This window comes from Nyctereutes procyonoides, unplaced genomic scaffold (assembly GCF_905146905.1).
Source record: "Nyctereutes procyonoides isolate TBG_1078 unplaced genomic scaffold, NYPRO_anot_genome, whole genome shotgun sequence".
In the NCBI taxonomy this organism is placed as follows: domain Eukaryota; kingdom Metazoa; phylum Chordata; class Mammalia; order Carnivora; family Canidae; genus Nyctereutes; species Nyctereutes procyonoides.
This window is the reverse complement of record NW_026575049.1, coordinates 21,496,820-21,516,125: the sequence shown is the minus strand read 5'-3', so window position 1 is coordinate 21,516,125 and position 19,306 is coordinate 21,496,820. Positions and strand designations below refer to the sequence as shown.

The 19,306-nt window shown below is 55.6% G+C and overlaps 2 protein-coding genes across 3 annotated transcripts in view; one reads left to right on the top strand and one right to left on the bottom strand.

Moving 5' to 3' along the window:
* SMC1B (structural maintenance of chromosomes 1B) overlaps positions 1–3,251 on the bottom strand; it is a 71,336-nt gene extending 68,085 nt beyond the window's left edge. For both annotated transcript variants that reach the window (XM_055329031.1, XM_055329032.1), the window contains exon 1: positions 3,143–3,251. In XM_055329031.1, the coding sequence (XP_055185006.1) occupies positions 3,143–3,251 (109 nt within the window). The remainder of the gene's footprint in view (positions 1–3,142) is intronic.
* Positions 3,252–3,591: 340 nt separating this feature from the next.
* On the top strand, positions 3,592–18,516 carry RIBC2 (RIB43A domain with coiled-coils 2). Its single transcript, XM_055329075.1, has 7 exons — positions 3,592–3,705; positions 5,246–5,327; positions 7,143–7,487; positions 11,238–11,356; positions 12,882–13,109; positions 16,990–17,156; positions 18,438–18,516. Exons 1-7 carry the CDS (start codon positions 3,592–3,594, stop codon positions 18,514–18,516), a joined length of 1,134 nt encoding a protein of 377 aa, XP_055185050.1.
* The last annotated feature ends 790 nt before the right edge of the window (positions 18,517–19,306 follow it).

Below are 19,306 nucleotides of genomic sequence, written 5' to 3'. Positions count from 1 at the left end.
GGCCCCTCCAGGCCTGACCACTTCAAAAAGGCAGTGGAGGAAGGCTCTGCAGCCTGATCTCATGAGATCCTTCACTGTTTGAACATAAGAAGCAGTAAGTGCCCAGCACTCACCCTGCCTGGCACCCACAGACTGACTTCAGGATGGGTTGGTTAACTTCCTACCTCCTTCTCTATCTTGTTTTTTTGTGACTTGCCTTGTGCTTCACTTTGTGCTGTGTGAGAAGCCAAGCTAAACATGTGGTGAAATGTCACTGAATCTGGAATCCTGAACCTGCTGTATAATGATGTCAACTGTGCTCAGGACAAGAGGTGACTAGAGCTCAGGGCTGGAGAAGAAACCTGCAAAGCACTGGGAGTTAGGGCAAAGGAGAGGAGGGTCCCGGGCAAGCCTGGGGATGAGTGTGGAGGAGAGGGGTCACCGCCCAGCTGCAGAGGCCATGGTGGACACCAGGCTGGGAGCACTGGTCCCTGGAGGGCTGGGGACTGACAGCAAGGGTCTGGTCTGGAAAAAAAAAAAAAAGGGTCTGGTCTGGGCCCTGGTGCTGGAGGGCTAGGGGCCAGATGGTGGAGGTGAAGGGTCAGGTGAAGGTGGCCAGATGGTAAAGGTGGGGGCTTCGGGGCTGGGCAGAGGGCAGGGGTGGGCACCTGGCGGCAAGGACACCGGACCAGCAGTGCCTGAGGGTGAGGGCTGGGCTCTTGATCCGGGCGGTGGAGGACAAGGATGGGCACCTGGCAGTGGAGGCAGAGTGGAGAGTCAGGCTCCAGGTGCTAGAGGGTCGAGGGTGAGGGTCGGGGTCCTAGGGTAAGGGCTGCAGAAGGCCAGGGGTAGGAGGCAGAGGGTTGGGGTCCCAGCGGCAGAGGACGGGGAGCTGGGAGGGAGCACAAGGGTCAGGGTTTGGGGTCCGAGCACTGGAGGGCCAGAGTCCTGAGGAGAGAGTTGGAGTCTGGGGTCTAAGCACTGGAGGGTCTGGGGTCTGGGCACTGGAAGGCGGGGGTCTGAGGACAGGGTTGGGGTCCTGAGGAGAAGGCTGGGGTCGGTGGTCCGGGTGGCGCATAGGATGGGAGGTGAGGGCAGAGCATGAGGGTCAGGGTCCCGAGGAGAGAATTGGGGTCTGAGTCCTGGACAGCAGAGGGCAGGGAGCTGGGGGTGAGGCATGTGGTCCTGAGGAGAGGGTCCGGGTCTGGGGTCCTGAGGAGAGGGTCTGGGGTCCTGAGGAGAGGGTCACGGGTTCTGAGGAGAGGGTCGGGGTCGGGGTCCTGAGGAGAGGGTCCGGGTCCAGGGTCCAGGGTCCCGGCGGCAGAGGGCTGGGAGCTGGGGGTGGGGCACGCGGTCGGGGTCCAGGGACCCGAGGAGAAGGTCCTGGGTCCTGAGGAGAGGGTCCGGGTCTGGGGTCCTGAGGAGAGGGTCAGGGTCCTGAGGAGAGGGTCGGGGTCCTGAGGAGAGGGTCCCGGGTTCTGAGGAGAGGGTCGGGGTCGGGGTCCTGAGGAGAGGGTCCCGGGTTCTGAGGAGAGGGTCGGGGTCCGGGGTCCTGAGGAGAGGATCCCGGGTCCTGAGGAGAGGGTCGGGGTCCTGAGGAGAGGGTCGGGGTCGGGGTCCTGAGGAGAGGGTCCCGGGTTCTGAGGAGAGGGTCGGGGTCCGGGGTCCTGAGGAGAGGGTCGGGGTCCTGAGGAGAGGGTCCCAGGTCCTGAGGAGAGGGTCGGGGTCTGGGGTCCTGAGGAGAGGGTCGGGGTCTGGGGTCCTGAGGAGAGGGTCGGGGTCCTGAGGAGAGGGGCCCGGGTTCTGAGGAGAGAGTCGGGGTCCGGGGTCCTGAGGAGAGGATCCCGGGTCCTGAGGAGAGGGTCGGGGTCGGGGTCCTGAGGAGAGGGGCCCGGGTTCTGAGGAGAGGGTCGGGGTCCGGGGTCCTGAGGAGAGGATCCCGGGTTCTGAGGAGAGGGTCAGGGTCCTGAGGAGAGGGTCGGGGTCGGGGTCCTGAGGAGAGGGTCCCGGGTCCTGAGGAGAGGGTCGGGGTCCGGGGTCCTGAGGAGAGGGTCCCGGGTCCTGAGGAGAGGGTCGGGGTCTGGGGTCCTGAGGAGAGGGTCGGGGTCCTGAGGAGAGGGTCGGGGTCCGGGGTCCTGAGGAGAGGGTCCCGGGTCCTGAGGAGAGGGTCGGGGTCGGGGTCCTGAGGAGAGGGGCCCGGGTTCTGAGGAGAGGGTCGGGGTCCGGGGTCCTGAGGAGAGGATCCCGGGTTCTGAGGAGAGGGTCGGGGTCCTGAGGAGAGGGTCGGGGTCGGGGTCCTGAGGAGAGGGTCCCGGGTCCTGAGGAGAGAGTCGGGGTCCGGGGTCCTGAGGAGAGGATCCCGGGTCCTGAGGAGAGGGTCGGGGTCGGGGTCCTGAGGAGAGGGGCCCGGGTTCTGAGGAGAGGATCCCGGGTCCTGAGGAGAGAGTCGGGGTCCGGGGTCCTGAGGAGAGGATCCCGGGTCCTGAGGAGAGGGTCGGGGTCGGGGTCCTGAGGAGAGGGGCCCGGGTTCTGAGGAGAGGATCCCGGGTTCTGAGGAGAGGGTCGGGGTCCTGAGGAGAGGGTCGGGGTCGGGGTCCTGAGGAGAGGGGCCCGGGTCCTGAGGAGAGGGTCGGGGTCGGGGTCCTGAGGAGAGGGGCCCGGGTTCTGAGGAGAGGATCCCGGGTTCTGAGGAGAGGGTCGGGGTCCTGAGGAGAGGGTCGGGGTCGGGGTCCTGAGGAGAGGGTCCCGGGTCCTGAGGAGAGGGTCGGGGTCCTGAGGAGAGGGTCCCGGGTCCTGAGGAGAGGGTCGGGGTCCAGGGTCCTGAGGAGAGGGTCCCGGGTCCTGAGGAGAGGGTCGGGGTCCAGGGTCCTGAGGAGAGGGTCCCGGGTCCTGAGGAGAGGGTCGGGGTCGGGGTTCTGAGGAGAGGGTCGGGTCCGGAGTCGGGCCCAGGCGCTGGGGTGGGGCACTTGGTCGGGGTCCGGGGTCAGGGTCGCGGTCCGAGGTCCAGGGTCGGGGTCGCGGTCCGGGGTCCCGGGGCGGCGCGGTGGCGGAGGTCCGCGGGTGGCCAACGCCCGAGTCCCGCACCCGAGGCCGCCCTCCGTCCCCTTGGGCCAAATGCGGCCTGGACGAGCGGGGCGGGCAGAGGCTTCAGGGTCCCAGTTACCGGAGCCATTGGGGCCGATGATGCAGGTGAACCTCCTGAAGGGGCCGATGACCTGGTGGCCCCGCCACGACTTAAAGTTCTCCACAAGCAGCACCTCCAGATGGCCCATGGCTGCGCCTTCCGCGCCTCAAGCGTCCTCCCCGCACGCCCGCAGGAAAAGCGCGGGAAGGGCCTCGCGGCGTCTCGCGAGAGGAGAGAGCGCGACACCCCCACCCCCAGCGGGCGCCGCGCCGTTCCTAAGCAACCAGGTTGTTTACGTCTCCCAGGAAACCGGCCTCCGCGCCCGGCGCGAGGTGGCGGAGAGCCGAACTGAAAAGCTCGCGAAGGGGGCGCGTGTTGCAGCGGAGCCAGCCTCTCCCAGGCTACAGCTACTTTTATTTTCGTTGTCTTTTTCCCTTTTCACCTCGCAGGCCTTGAAAAACCCGTAGAATTTCTTCGCGATTCCAGTCATGGAGCTAGCGCAGCCCAGGGACCTGGGGCAGGACTTGGCTCTGGGTAAAAGGAGGCACAACGAGCTGTGCAGGCAGAAACGGGTCTTCAACGCCAGGAACCGGATCGGGGGGGTGAGGCCCGCGGGCCGGGAGGGCATGTGCGGGGCGGGGGGTGGCGAGGGCGGCGGGCGGCGGGCGGCGAGCGGCGGGAGCGGAGGCGAACCGCGCGGGCGGGGAAACCGCGGATGCAGGCACAGCTGCAAAGGCTGACGGCTCTCCCGGGGAAGACGGGTTCCTTGAATGGGCTGCTGACCTCGTGGTGGGGGGAGAGGGGGCGGGAGCCCCTTCACCTGCAGGGCACACCAGGGACTGCACTCTCTCACCTGCAGGGCACACCAGACTGCACCCCTTCACCTGCAGGGCACACCAGACGCTGCGCCTCCTCACCTGTGGGGTACACCAGACACTGCACCCTCTGACCTGCAGGGCACACCAGATGCTGCACCCCCTCACCTGCAGGGCACACCAGACACTGCACCCTCTGACCTGCAGGGCACACCAGATACTGCATCCCCTCACCTCAGCACACCAGACACTGCACCCTCTCACCTGCAAGGCACACCAGATACTGCATCCCCTCACCTCAGCACACCAGACACTGCACCCTCTCACCTGCAAGGCACACCAGATACTGCATCCCCTCACCTCAGCACACCAGACACTGCACCCTCTGACCTGCAGGGCACACCAGATACTGCATTCCCTCACCTCAGCACACCAGACACTGCACCCTCTGACCTGCAGGGCACACCAGATACTGCATTCCCTCACCTCAGCACACCAGACACTGCACCCTCTCACCTGCAAGGCACACCAGATACTGCATCCCCTCACCTCAGTACACCAGACGCTGCACCCTCTCACCTGCAGGGCACAGCAGACACTGCACCCCCTCACCTGCAGGGCACACCAGACACTGCACCCCCTCACCTGCAGGGCACACCAGACGCTGCACCCCTTCACCTGCAGGGCACACCAGACACTGCACCCTCTCACCTGCAGGGCACACCAGATACTGCATCCCCTCACCTGCTCAGCAGGAAAATGGAGTCCTGCAGCAGGGAGGGGGCTCACCTGCACCCACTGGCTCAACGGAGACCTGAGCACATCTCCTTTCCCTGAGCCAGATTTTCTACACTTGCCAGGGGCTCCTTCCAGTCTATTTATTTGTTTTGTGGCAGGCTTTTGGGGGGGGGGGCACAAAATGAGGAACATGGCAATTCCTGCCTGACCTTGCAGAGTTCATGGCCCAGGAAGGAGAAGAGAGGCAGGCATTAAAACGGTCACATTACTATGCAATGGAATCAATGCTGTGAGGCAGGGAAGAACAGACTGGGTCTGGGGGAGGAAATCAGAGAGGGCTTCCCAGAGGAGGTGTTGCCTAAGCCTGTTCTGAGGACACCTATTAACGAAGAGAAGGGGAGAAGGAAGCTCTGGGGACAGGAGGAAGAACCAACTATAAGCAAAAGCATCCAGGTATGAAAAGACCTGATGTGCACCTAAGACAACTAGTTAACAGTGGAACAAGGCTTTTAAAAAGGTAAGTGGGATTGTTATCAACTGACTAAAATTATCTGGCTGTAACTGGTCTCCCCTTGTTTTCCATTTCCAGGGAGACACAGAAGCCTGGGATATTCAGGTTCGAGACCAGAAGATAAAAGAAGCAACAGAGAAAGCTAGACATGAAACTTTTGGTGAGAATATCTAGCAGTTTAGGGCCGGGTACCTCTAGACTCCAGTTCTCATGTCTTCAAAGATGTAAAACTCATCATTTTCACACTCCTCCTCCTTTTAAAATTTCACCGTTGATTGTATTCAATTAACGTGCTGATTCTTTCTCTCTTCAAAGGAAAACAGCTATTGAATTCTATGTAGATGGCAGGAAATATATTTTAAGGGTAAATGTACATTTGCATCAGTTTTCTTTAAAAACTGATTATGAGAAACCCTACCCACACATCATTCTGTGCCCCAAGGTTCCAGACCTTCTCCTGGGGACAGCTGCTTGCACTAGATGACATGTGCACACTCTCAGCTCACACTCCTGCATGCATTCAGAGCTAGATATGGTAGTGTGGTAGCTCTGAGATAAAAATCTCAAATAGAATTCATTTTCCCACAGCAGGTACAACAAGTCTAGCTTATTTTTTTTTAAGTACCATAAGGATATTTTTAAAAAAGATTTATTCATTTGAGAGAGAAGAGGAGAGAGCAAGAGTGAGTGTGGGGGGAGGAGCAGAGGGGGGAACTCTCAATCCGACTCTGCACCCAGTATGGAGCCCTACTGGGGGCTTGATCTCATGACCCAGAGATCATGACCGGAGCTGAAATTAAGAGGCAGACACTTAACCACTGAGTCACCCAGGCACCCCTAAATGTTAAAATATACTTTAAAAAATAAGCTTAGAAAAACACAGACAGAAAATCTATCAAAATGTAAGCAGTGGTGATGTTGAAATGATAGAATACAAGTGAACTTTTATTTTCTTCTCTAGTTTCTGAACAGTTCAGCTTTTTTTATGTTAATTTAAAAATTATTCAAACTGACAAGAACAATATGACAGGCACATACATAACTACTTGCAGATTAGATGTTAATATTTTTCCAAATAGGCTTTAGAGATCTTATTTTAAGTATTCTTTTTGAGAATTAAATGCTATATATGTATGTATATCTATAGCTATAGATATATAAATGCTATAATGTATATATAAAAACATATAAATGCTCTATATGCATACATAAATATAGATAAGCACTACATATGTATGTGTGCGTATATATAGCTATAGATAGAGCTCTCGCCCACCTCATCTTCCCTCTTCCTCCTTGACAGGTGTATCATTTCCATACGTGTTTCTTATAATACTATACAGTTTATGTATATATTCATGATGATATAAAATTTTGTGTGTGTATTTTAAAACTTCACCTAAATTTTACGTAAATGTATTGAATGAATATTTTTGCAACTTTTTTTATTCAACATTTTTTAAATTTATTTATTCATTCATGGAAGACAGAGAGAGAGAGAGAGAGAGAGAGAGAGAGAGAGAGAGGCAAAGACACAGGTAGAGGGAGAAGCAGGCTCCATGCAGGGAGCCCGAAGTGGGACTCCGTCTAGGTCTCCAGGATCATGCCCTGGGCCAAAGGCAGGCGCTAAACTGCTGAGCCACCCAGGGATTCCCATTATTCAACATATTTTTAAAATTAATCAGTGATGGGGTGCCTGGGTGGCTCAGTTGTTAAGCGACTGACTCTTGATTTTGGCTCAGGTCAAGATCTCAGGCTCCTGAGATCAGCCCCAGCTCCCAAGCTCCCCTGTTTGGTTCTTAACACCAATTTGTAGGTACTCTTTATATATTCAGAATACTAATTATTTGATGATTGTGTTACCTCTATAGAGGCTTATGTGATTTTTAGAATCACCAAAAATTATTTTTTAAAGTGGATTCAAATTTATTTTTTCTCTGAACCTAATCTTACGGGTATGCTATATTTCTTCTAGCTGCTGAAATGAGGCATAATGACAAAATCACATGCATATTGGAAGGCCGGGAAAGGAGAGATAAGAGAAGCCTCTGTAAAGCCATCAATGACTTCCAGCAGAGCTTCCAGAGGCCAGAAACGCGCCGTGAATTTGACCTATCTGACCCCCTAGCCCTTAAGAAAGATCTTCCAGCAAGACAGTCAGATAATGATATTCGGAATACCATATCGGGAATGCAGAAATTCATGGGAGAGGATTTAAATTTCCGGGAGAGGAAGAAATTCCAGGAGGAACAAAACCGAGAGTGGTCCTTGCAACAGCAAAGGGAATGGGAGGATGCCCGTGCCCACCAGAGATGTGCAGGTAATGAAGCAAGGAGGAGGAATTGGCCCCCTGGTCTTCTCCCCAGCTTCATTTTGTCTTTTAAGTCCTATAGATGTGCTGCGTTGGCCATGAGGAGCAGGGGTCTGCATCCCAGGGTATAAATGTCTTCAGCCACAAAGCAGTCACCCAGGAACCCTGCTCTGAGCTTGTGCTCGGTGCTCAGGATTCAGCTGGCCCCCTCAGAGGCAGCTCACCACCCTCCTCCCAGCCTCCCCTCCCCTCTTCTCTTCTCACTCTGCTCTCTGGGGGTGAGGTCTCCCCAGATGGCTATCTCCTGTCGCTTTTGAGCCCACCCCCACCAGACATCTGCCCTCACCCTGCCCTGAACCTGCCTGGCCACCATCACCAGGTCCTCCATGCTGCCCCAACCAAGCTCCATTTTCAGACCTCTCCTTCACCTGCAGCCTGTGCCATCGTGGATCACCTCCTCCTCTTCCTGGGACTACTTCCCCCAACTGGTTTCCTGGATACATCGTCATCCCAGTGCTCCTCCCCAGGCCATTTCCTGGTTTCTCCTACTTGCCAAACCTCTGGATGTTGTTGCTGACCAGGGCCCTCTGCCCCTCTCCTCTCTCAACTACACTCATTCCCTTGGCGATCTCAGCTAGTCTTATGGATTTAAATACCACCCACAGACCATCCTTCCCCAGATTTACATCTCCAGCCTGGACCATTCCCTGAATCCGGACTCATCCATCCAGTCACTTCCGGACATCTCTGTGCTCTTGGATGTCTAGTAAATGTATCAAAGTCAATACCAGACACACTGACTGACCTTCCCCCAAAGCTGACCTTCCACCTCTGTCAATAGGAACTCCACTGTTCTAGTTGTGCAAGTCCCAACCCCAAGGCATCTTGATTCCTTCCTTTCTCTCAAATGCCACATCTGGCCCAGCAGCAAATCATCTCGAATTGCAACTACCTCCCTCCACACCCACCACAACCGTTCTGAAATAAACTATCAACACATCTCAGTGGGATTATTGCAACAGCCTCTAAGGGGTCTCCCTGCTTCAGGCCTTGCCCCTCTGAAATCTCCTCTTGACCCAGCGACCAGGATGATCCTGCTAAAAATGAAACTAGGTCTTTTGCTCAAAATCTTCCAATAGCTTCTCTTTTCACTCAGAATAAAAGCCAGATTCATTTTTAGGACCCATAAGGTTTTCACAGCCTGCACTGATCTCCTACCACACTTCCTTTCATTCATTCCACCCTTGCCACCCTGGCTTCCTCAGAAAGTTAAGAGTGTCCAGCTCACTTCTGCCTCAGGGCCTTTGCACCTATTGTTTCCTCTGCCTGAAAACATTTCCCTCTACATTGGCAAAGCCTGCCCCTGATCCTTCTTCAGGCCTTAGCTGAAATGTCATCTTATCAGAGAGGTCTCTCCTGACCACTCTTTTAAATTGCACCCTGTACCCTCCCACATCCCCACACTCTCTTATCCACGTCTCCATAGCAGTGATCACTGACATACTATACGATCATGTATTTGTCATTCCTGTCCCCAATATCCTATACCAAGCTCAGTGAAAGCAGGAGATTTGTCTGTTTTATTCACTGCTCTATCTTTAGTTCTTGGCACATAGGTAGCTGTTGAAGAATGAATTCATAGGCCTTTAAAAACATTGCACCCACTTCCCAGGTGCTCCACATTTCCATCTCTGGATGAGAGCCTTTGTCTCAGCCTTGAACTTGGTCCTTGAACCGCCCCCTGGACATCTCCCCAGGCACCTCAGAACATTCTAGAAAGTAACCCTGAATTTCTCTCCAGCTCTGCTCCTCCCTCCACCCTCCTCCCCTCAGTGAATGACGCCTCCGTCCCTTGTCAGGCCACAGACCCAGGAGTCCTCCTTGAGCCACCCTTGTCTCCAGGCCGTCTTCAACCCCTGTCCTTCCACCGCCTGTGTATATTTTGAATTGTCCATTTCTGCCATCACCACAGTGATCCAAGCCACCTGAGGGACCACGCCAAGGGCTTTCTCATTGTCCTTCATTTTCTTTCTTGTCCTCTCCACTCTATTCCCAACATAGCAGTCAGAGTACTTTTTTTTTTAAGATTTTATTTATTCATGAAAGACACAGAGAGAGAAGCAGAGACACAGGCAGAGGGAGAAGCAGGCTCCCTATGGGGAGCCCGATGTGGGACTCGATCCCATGACCCCAGGATCACGACTGAGCCAAAGGCAGATGCTCAGCCACTGAGCCACCCAGGCGCCTCCAGAATGCTACTTTTTAATCAACGTCAAGTTGGACAATGTCACCCTCACCCCATCCCAGCTTAAAGCCCTCCAGTGGCTTCCCATTCTGTATGGAATTAAGTGCAAAATCCTCTGTAGCCTGTGGGGCCCTGCGTGCTGGGCCGCTGCTCAGCAGCCCCCTACTCCGGGCCAGCTCTGTCCCCTACCCCACTCACTCACTACCTTCCAGCCATTTGGCTTCCTTTCACTTCTGGATCCTGGCAGATCCCATCAGAGCCTTTGCACCTGCTCCCCACCCAACTTCTTGTCCTTCTGCCTCAGCTTCAAGGTCACTTCCTCCTGGAGAAGCGTCTGACTCCCCCACCCACCTCCACTGGAGGTGGGTACTCCCAGCACTTCCTCCCCTGGGACCCTTCCCCTCTCGAGCACTATCTCCACATGCATTCATAGATGTATTTCGGGGTTCACTTGTTTATGATGTTGCTCATCTCCAGACAGTAAGTTCCACGAAGTCAAGAAAAGCCGTGATGTCTTCGCCACCGCTGCACACACCGTGCCCACAAAGGGCGCAGTCCGTGTGGTTCTCCTTGTGGCACTGTGTCACCTGGAAGGTATAAACATAGGAGGTGGGGGAGATGGAGCTGAAAGCAGCAAAGGCCATGAACTCACCCCTTGATCCTTGTGTTTGGAGATAACAAGGACATCACGGGGCATAAGACCATAAGGAGAACCTTGTGATTGGTGACTTTAAAAAAAAGTGTAACAACCCTGCGACGTAGGAGCTGTTCTGCCTCCCAGAAGAGGGCTGTAGGCTCAGAGAGGTCGGGTAGGGCAGCCTGGGTGGCTCAGCGGTTTAGCGCCGCCTTTGGCCCAGGTTGTGATCCTGGGGACCTGGGATCGAGTCCCACTTTGGGCTCCCATGGAGCCTGCTTCTTCCTCTGCCTGTGTCTCTGCCTCTCTCTCTCTCTCTCTCTCTCTCTGACTATCATAAATAAAAAAATAAAAAAAAATAAAAGAAAATGTCTGGGTGGGGACAGGGGTCTGCTCTTGTCTGACGCTAAATCTTTAGCTTTTGCTGTTTGGATGCTCCTCCTCCATAGTCCTACTGTGACTGCATGAATATCTCCCCCCACTCTGACACCCGTCCTCTAGGGAGCCCCCTCTGGTCCCCCTTGCAGAGCTCCCTTGCCCATTGTGAGGATGATTGCTCAGAGCCCCTCCACTGCCAGCGCCCCAGCCCAGGACCACAGCCCACATCACCAATCCCCAGGTAGTGGAGCTAACAGCCAGTACCTGCACCCCAGAGCTTTACCTGAATCCCTTCACTGAGTGTCCCCGCAGCCATGAGCAGCCCTGCTCTGTGGAAGAGGGCAGGATAAGAAGAGGTGCTCTGCATGCCTGGGAAGGAGCTGGGGTAGGGCCTGCAGGTTTTGTCTGTATGAATGGACATGCCACAGGGTGCTCTGCTCCCCTGGGAAGGAGCTGGAGTGGGGAGCCTGCAAGATTTCACTGCATTTTGCTTCCTTTTCAGAGGACCTGTACTTGAAGACAAGGCTGCAGTTTGATGAAACAGCCAAGCATCTACAGAATCTGGAGAGCGCCACCAGAAAGGCGGTTTGTGTAGCTGTGAAAGAATTCAACAAGAGCCAGGTGTGTCCCAGGCTCTATGGGGGAGGACACACCCATGGCTACAGCCATGGCCGCTCCCCCGGGCACCCCAGCCTCCCCTGCCCACATTCAGCCCCTCACCTGCTCACGCCACACCTGCACAGAGCCCTGCCAGGGCTGCCCGGGTACAGGGATGAATGACACCCAGTCCCTGCTCCAGAGCTCTGAATCAGGGAGTGAATTCAACAAAACTAGTCATGTGAGCCTTGGTGGGGGTGAGGGTCTCAATAGACCCTCTAAACCCCAGGCTCTTCTCAAATACTGAGGACCATGACATCTACCTAAAAGGATGCCACCCAGCACTGCTCTGACACCTTGTCTCGGTTTCCCTTCCTCTCTGTCACCTCTCAGAGCGCTGGTCCTTACCAAGAACAGGTCCACAGGGGCTCATTAATGGGAGCAATTACTATGGGGATGATTAGAGCAGACTCCTGGTGGCTCCTGATACCCCCTCTAAACTCTGTAGGAACTCCTCCCAGACTCCTCCTCGCCTGGCCATTCCCTGTTTTCCATCCCTTTTGTTAATTAGACAAAAGTCTAGACAGCTGTCCTCAAGGACAAATTCCCAGCAGGTCAGTCCAGTTCGGCAGAGGAGACGCACACAGGAGAGTCTTCCTCGAGGCGGGGGGCGGTGGGGGGGCTGCTCTTTTTGTTAGACGTGTATGGTGGAGTCAGGGTCGGTGGCAGGCCCCGGAGCCCACCTCTGCAGGGACAAGACCAGGCCCTTGTCTGCCTCCTTGGGAAAGCCAGCCACATGCCTCAGTTCTGTCATCTGTAGAGTGGGGATAATGAGGACACTCACCTGCGCCAGTCAGAGTGAGTTAATGCATGCTGGGGTGGGTGGGAAACACCTCCCAAATCTCAGTCCCCACCGTTGGGGCACCTGGGGGTTCAGCCAGTTGAGCGTCGGACTCTCGATTTCGGCTCAGGTCATGATCTCAGGGTCCTGGGATCAAACCTTACATCAGGCTTTATGCTCAGGGCAGGTGGCAAGTCCATTTGAGATTCTCTCTCTCCCTCTGCCTCCCCCTCTCTCAAATAAATAAATCTTAAAAAAGAAAGAAAGAAAGAAAGAAGTCACCACTGTTGTCAATCACTCTGTTGGGTGCACTCTGTGGCCTGCAGCCGTCCAAGGGTGACCAGGGCCACCAGGAGGGGCCCGGAGCCCTGCCCTGAGGTGAGGGAAGCCACACCAGGGAGAGATGGCGTCCTAACCCGGGGAGACAGCTCCCTGCTTCGGCAAATCAGTGCAAACAGCTGCAGCTCTTACACAAGCAACAGGTAGGGAATCCCTCGGCCCAGCCCATGTGCCTGTTGTCATCCAGGCAGCCAGGATCCAAGGGCCTCCGCACATCCATGTCTGATGAGTATACTTCCCCCTCCTACCTGTCCCAGGTGTACTTTAGCAAACTCCTCCTTCAAGGGCCCCCAGTGAGATTCGCCCATCTGTGCCTCGATCCCCATGGGGTCACTTGGGGCATCTTCCTTAATGTCTCCCCCTGTGCAGGCCACCGAATCACTGGAAAGGAAAATTCAAGAGAAAAAACAGGAACAAGAAGACAACGTGGCTGAGATCTCCAACCTGCTGCACGGGGACCTGCTCTCAGAGAACCCACAGCAGGCAGACAGCTCCTTCGGGCCCCACCGCGTGGTGCCAGACCGCTGGAAGGGCATGACCCAGGAGCAACTGGAGCAGATCCGCCTGGTTCAGAAGCAGCAAATCCAGGAGAAGCTGGTACTTGCCCCTCATCCCCCCTCACAGAGCCCCCAGACATAGCCCTGTGCCACCTGCTGTCTTCCTCCAGCATCTAGTTATAGCTGCGCTGCCCTTGTCCCTAGAAGAAGCCCTCAAGGAATTTATGTTCTGGGTGGGGCTGGGGGGTAAAAGCCAAATAATCCCACACATGTGTGACAGTGCTTGGGTAGAAGTAAGGCCGGGCCAGGGAAATGGAGGGTACAGGGTTTGAGGGGAGTCACCAGGGGACTGGGAAGTGACATGGTTTCAAAGACCTGAAGAGGAGGAGGGAACGAGCCATGCAGATGCCTGGGGAAGGACCACCAGGCAGGGTGAACGGGATTCAGGCAGGCTGAAGGGTTGGGTGTGGCATATGAGACCCAGAGGAGTTAAGGATTACTCCAGGCCTTGTGGCCTGAGCATTGAGAAGGATGAAGTTGGCATTTACTGAGATAGGAAGATAGTGGAAAGCACAGGTTGGTAGGTGGAGTGGAAGTCACAAGTGCAACTTTGGATATGGTATGTGTAATGCAATGTCCATTAGGCATCTATGTCTGTTAGGATTTTGTACCTGAACATCTTGGTAACTGGCTCCCACCTCCTAGTGCAAGACGGCTGCTTGAGCTCCAGCCCTCACATGCATATTTCATCTAGCAGGAAGAAGGAATGAGGAAGGACACTCCAAGGACACTTCTCAGAAGTTTCACAGGACACTCCCACTTAAATTCTGTTAGAGAACATTCAGTCACAGAGTTGCCCCAAACTGTAAAGATTGGGAAATGCAGGGTTTATTCCAGGGGTGGAAAGGTGTTGGCAATTGTTTCATTAAGGAAGAAAGAAAAATGGCTACTGGGAGGGACATAATATTTTCTGCCACAACCCCCAAGTAGAGCCAGCAGCTGGAGTTCAGAACAAGGTGTAGGCAGGAGACACAGGCATAGGGACACGACCACGCAGGCAGCGTTTAAAGCAGTGAAACTGGCTGAGGTCATGCAGGGAGCGAGTCAAGATGGACTAGCAAAGGGATCCAAGGACTGAGTCCTGGGACAGCCCCCACCCCTGCCATGGTCTGTGAAGAGCGAAAGGGCAGCCAGTGAGGGAGGAGGGGCCCAGCCAGGGAGCCCCCGAGTCAGACCCTGCCGCTCTGCTGCTGCCTGAATGCTGGGTCCAGGTGGTGGTCCTGGGGACTCAACCTGGAGCATCCTTGGAGGAGGGGTGGGGGCGACAGAGGGGTCACAGGCAGGCAGGTAACACTATCTAGGTTTTGTTGTAATGGGTGCAGGGAAACGGGGTGGTAGCTGCTGGGGACCCGGAGTCAAGTCATTTGGTTTCTCTGACTGTAGAAATAACAGCATACTTGTCATTCCATGAGGATGACAGCAGAGACGGGGAAACTGATGCCAGTGAGGACTTGCTGGAGCTGTGTCCTGGTTGGCAGGAGCATGAGGCACCGGGGCATTAGTGAGGCTTGGGGTGGGTGGGAGTCAGGCTGACTGTCCTTGGCCGTGGGAGCAGCCTGCGGGGCTTCTCTTCCGGAGACCCAATTTCCTGGGGAACTAGGAAGATAGCAGCTGAGGGTGGGGGGTCTGGTTAGGGATTTTAGGACAGAGAACCAGGTGCCGATGGTCACCTCGGAGAGCTGGAATGGGATGGCCTGGGGAAGAGGGCAGGATGGCCTGGCAGAGTTAGGGGTGGGGGGCCCTAGAGATGGAAGGGCACGACCTTAAAGTCTCCCTAGTGAGCACTGTCAGGGGCTGTCCCGGCCACGCTCAGCTGTGAGGGGCCCCTGGGCCCCTGGCAAGTCTGTCCAAGTGAGAGTTTCAAGGGTGCTTAGGGTGTCTGCTGGGCCAGGTGTCAGCCATGGATGCTGGGCTGAACTGGGGCGGGGGTGGGGGGTGGACGAAGACGCAGGAGCGCCAGGAGAGTAGAAAGTGTGTGGTCAGTGGATGGGAGGGCCCTGTGTGGGGACCCAGTGGAAGAGGCAGGTCAGAAAGGTGGTGGGGGTTGGGGCACTTGAAGGTGATACCAGGGAGCCTGGCCTTCTTGGTAGTGACAAAGTGGGGGCAAGAGTTCTCAAAGTGGGGTCTCTGGACCAGCAACATTGGCATTGCCTTGGAACTTGGGAGACATGCAGATTCTCAGGCTCCACCCCAGGCCCCCTGAATCAGAAACCCTGGAGTAGGGCCCATAGTCTGTGGCTGGGAAAGCTCCCTGGGGGTTCAATGCCCATTGGAGTTTGAGGGTCACCAGTAGGCTGTGCCCAGAGGGTGATAGCTGACAGGTTGGCCCTAGGTCCTTGGAGAGGAAGGGGAATCACTGACAAGCCAGGAAAAGGAAAGTTCTCAGGCCTATGGGATGGGGGGCACTGCCCCAGGGTCAGCAGAAGAGGACCTGGGGTGCGGTGGCAGGTGCTGTGGCCAGTGTGAGCTTCCAGACTGGCAAGTCCAGGGCGAGGGGCAGCAGCCCAGCTCAGGAAGTGAGGAGCGGATGGGACGGCTCTCCTGCCCGCTCTGCTCCAGGCCCAGAGGGTCACCTGTGCGGGAGGGAAGATGGCACCTGGGTGAGAGGCAGCGGGGGGCCTGGGAGCCAGGATGGGGGGCCGCCAGGGGGTAAGGTCGGGGAGCAGCCCAAGAAGAGCCCTGAGGTAGGTTTCAGATGCAGGGAATGTTGGTCACCCTTGCAGGGCCCTGCTTTGCCCTTCTCTCCTGCAAGTCAGCCCAAATGTCTGGCAAGGAAGGTCAACCATCTGTCCCCAAAGTGGCATTTTTATCTGATTTTCGATCTTTGCAGAAAATCAAGACAGAAAAACACAAAGGGAAAAAACGCCTACATTAGGTCTCACCATTCGCAAATACTCCCCCTCCCCGCACCCTTGCGTGCTCCCTGGTGCCCGTCCCTCTTGCCACCTTTATCACCTGTGTAGACGGTTTGGAGAGCTGAGGTCATGCAGACTAGTTAGGCCATCCATCTCTGAGTCCAGGGCGAGCATGCCCCCCCGCCATTCTGTATTCTTGACTGAAGCATCTTGTGTCATGACTGGAGGCGGCTGTGAGCAGCCTCATTTTACAGGTAAGGAAACTGAGGTTTGGACAGGCAAAATGACTGGCCCAGTAGGTGGCAAGACCAGGTGCCAGCCTCGTCTCCATCCCTGGGAGGGGGGCCAGGGCCTCTGCCTGTCTGCACATGGTGGCTGGCGGCCCCAGGTCTACGGGGCCACTGGACACTCAAGCCCTGCTCATCTGGTGGGTGGAAGCCTGTGGAAGGGAAGGAGGTGTGCTTGTCTTCAGACCCGGCAGCACCCGCTTTTGCTTCCTTTTCCTGTAGAAGCAGTGATCCATAGGCAGGATGGCTGATAAAACTACTCACATTTGGGAGAGTGGCCCCTTCCCTCTGCCTTACTCCAGTTTCCTCTTCTAAGGCTCAGTGGTTTTTATAGAGGGATCTGGAAGGTGATGAGGAATGAGCTGAGATGCAGAAATTCCCCCCAAGCTCATGAGTCCATTGTCAGGTGGGGGTGCCACTTCCGTGCCTTCTAGAAGCGACCAGGTGATCCCAGCGTTCGGCAGCATGGCCCGCCGGCAACATCCTGGGTGGGAGGCCCTCCTATGGAGGCCTGGGCTGGCAGCTGCTGTCCCTGCACACCTCAGAGGGCCGGCTGGCCCCTACAAGTGTGGGAAGCCCCTGGGCCACCTGGACTGGTGGCAGGCAGGGGCGGTCTCTGCTGATTTCCTGCATGACAATGCTCACCTGCCTGCCCGCCCCCCAACTCCGAGCCTTAGTTTCCCCAGCTGTAAAATAAGAGGCCGATTCTCCTGGATGGTCGCAGGCTCTCTTCCGGGTCTGGGGATGGGGGGTGGCAAGTCACCTGTCCTCCCTCCAGAGGCTTCAAGAAGAAGAGCGGCAGCGAAACATGGACTGGGACCACCGGTGGGTGCAGATGGCTCGAGCCGCCCTCCTCCTGGAGCGGCAGCAGCGGCGCCAGCAGCGTGACCTCCGCAGGGCCCTGGACTACAACAACCTCAGCCTGGCCAAGGAGCAGCGTTTGCAGTGAGGGCCTGGGCCAAGGGCCATGGGGAGGGGTGGCCGGGTCGGGGGAGCAGGTGGGATGGAGGGTTGTCCGAATGGAGATCTGACTGAGTGGTGGGGAGGGTCGAGGCAGGCTGTGCAGGCCCACCCTGAGGCTCCAGACCTGAGTTGTGGATCCCCCTGGAGGCCCCCCAGCAGCAGCGGCTTGGGCCCAGCACAGCCTCCTGCTATAGGATTCAAACAGGAAGGGGAGAGGCCTGAGAGCCACAGGCCAGGGGTTAAGTGGTTGGAAACCAGTTCCCTGGGAGGTGCTCATGCGGGCACTAGCACCCTCCCCCCACCCCAGCAGCTCAGACTTGGGTGCTGGTGATGGAGTACACAGGGCACTGGGAGCCCCAGGGGAGGCCCCTGGGTGGGCCTGGGGGAGTGGGAGGATGGTGCCAGCTGCCTGGTGCAGGGAGGGACCTCCCGGGCTGCCAGGGGCAAGCTGGAGTCTCTCCGTCATGGTCGGACCCCAAGAGTAGTTCAGAGTTCCCGCTACAGAAAACGTCAAATGCAGAGCCATATGTGAACTTGTTCGTCAAAAAACATTACTCATTAATCTGTTCGTCGAGCTCTGTGCTTGAACTTGGCAGAGAACCACTCGTATGTTTGCCAGTGGGTCCACCGTTACTGGGTCCCTTCTGTTGGGGGCCCCAAGGGAGCAGTAGAGATGACCTGAGGGGAGTCAGATGGGATGAACAAATGTCTTTACAGCCATACTCATGTATGTATATATGTATACATATATACATATATATATATAATTTTTTTCTAAGTGGGAGGATATTGGGGCACCCAGGTGGCTCAGTGGTGGAGTGTTTGCCTTCAGGTCAGGGTGTCATCCTGGAGTTCTGGGATCGAGTCCCACATCGGGCTTCCCACAGGGAGCCTGCTTTTCCCTCTACCTGTCTCTCTGCCTCTCTCTCTGTGTCTCTCATGAATAAATAAATAAAATCTTTTTAAAAAGTAAAATAAAAACAAAAAGTAGGATATTTAGGAGGCACTTGGGTGGCTCAGTGGGTTAAGTGTTTGCCTGCGGCTCAGGTCATGATCTCAAGGTCCCGGGATGGAGCGCTCTTGCAGGCGTCCTGCTCAGCAAGGAGTCTGCTTCTCCCTCTCCCTCTGTCCTTCTCCCCTGCTCGTGCTCTGTCTCCCTCTCTCTCAAATAAATAAATACAATCTTAAAACAAAACAAAACAAAAGGTAGGATATTTAGGAAACAAGGTATTTGCGGATTTTTTTCCCTCGTTTTATTTTCAGGAAAAAATATATGGAGGAAATTTGTACAAATGAACCCACTGAAGACTATTTCGCGCAATTTAATACAAGAAGTCGGTAACGAAAGAGACAGCGTCCTTCTCTTCTGAATTGTTTATGCATAAAATGCAATGGCCGTGAAGAGTCTCATTTATTAAAAAAAAAGAGAGAGAAATACATTCCTTGTTTCAGAGAAACCCTCTTGCTTTTCTCCCTTGGGTCAACAGGTACGGAACCCCATGCTTGTATGTGTGCAAGGAGCGTTAGTTTCTGTGCAGTTCCTGCTCAGAGAATGTTCCCGGAGCAGCTGTGGGTGCTGTGGCCACAGGGATGGAGCAGATGTGACCCTGCAAAGGACCATCCCAGAGAGGGGCATTTGAGGGGGCTCGCATCTCATTGAGACCCTAGTTCCAGCTGCTGTCAAAGCTAACATGGGTGCTCACTATGTGCAAGGCATTTAGAACAATTTCACCCTCGCGGCAGCCGGTGGTGGGTATCGTTATTACTCACGTGCTCCTGGAGAGGAGCCTGAGATTTAGGGATGTTAAGTGACTCGCCCAAGGTCATGCTGATGGCGGTGATGGGCCTGGGGTTGAGCCCAGGCAGTCCAGCTCTCAAACGCAGGCCTCACTCTCCTGGCTCCAGTGACAGAGACCCAAAGCAAGTGTGGCCTCAGCAAAGCCGCTTCCCTCTTGCTCTCAGAAGACCAAGCCAAGTGCTGCTCCCTCCCTACTCTGGCATCTCCCATCTTGTGGTCCAGGGATGCTGCTTCCAGGTGCCACCACCATGTCACTAGGCCAGCAGGTAGGAGGGGAAAGGGGGACAGAGGGGACCATGGCATGCTCCTTACCCTCCAGGACGAGCCATAGAAA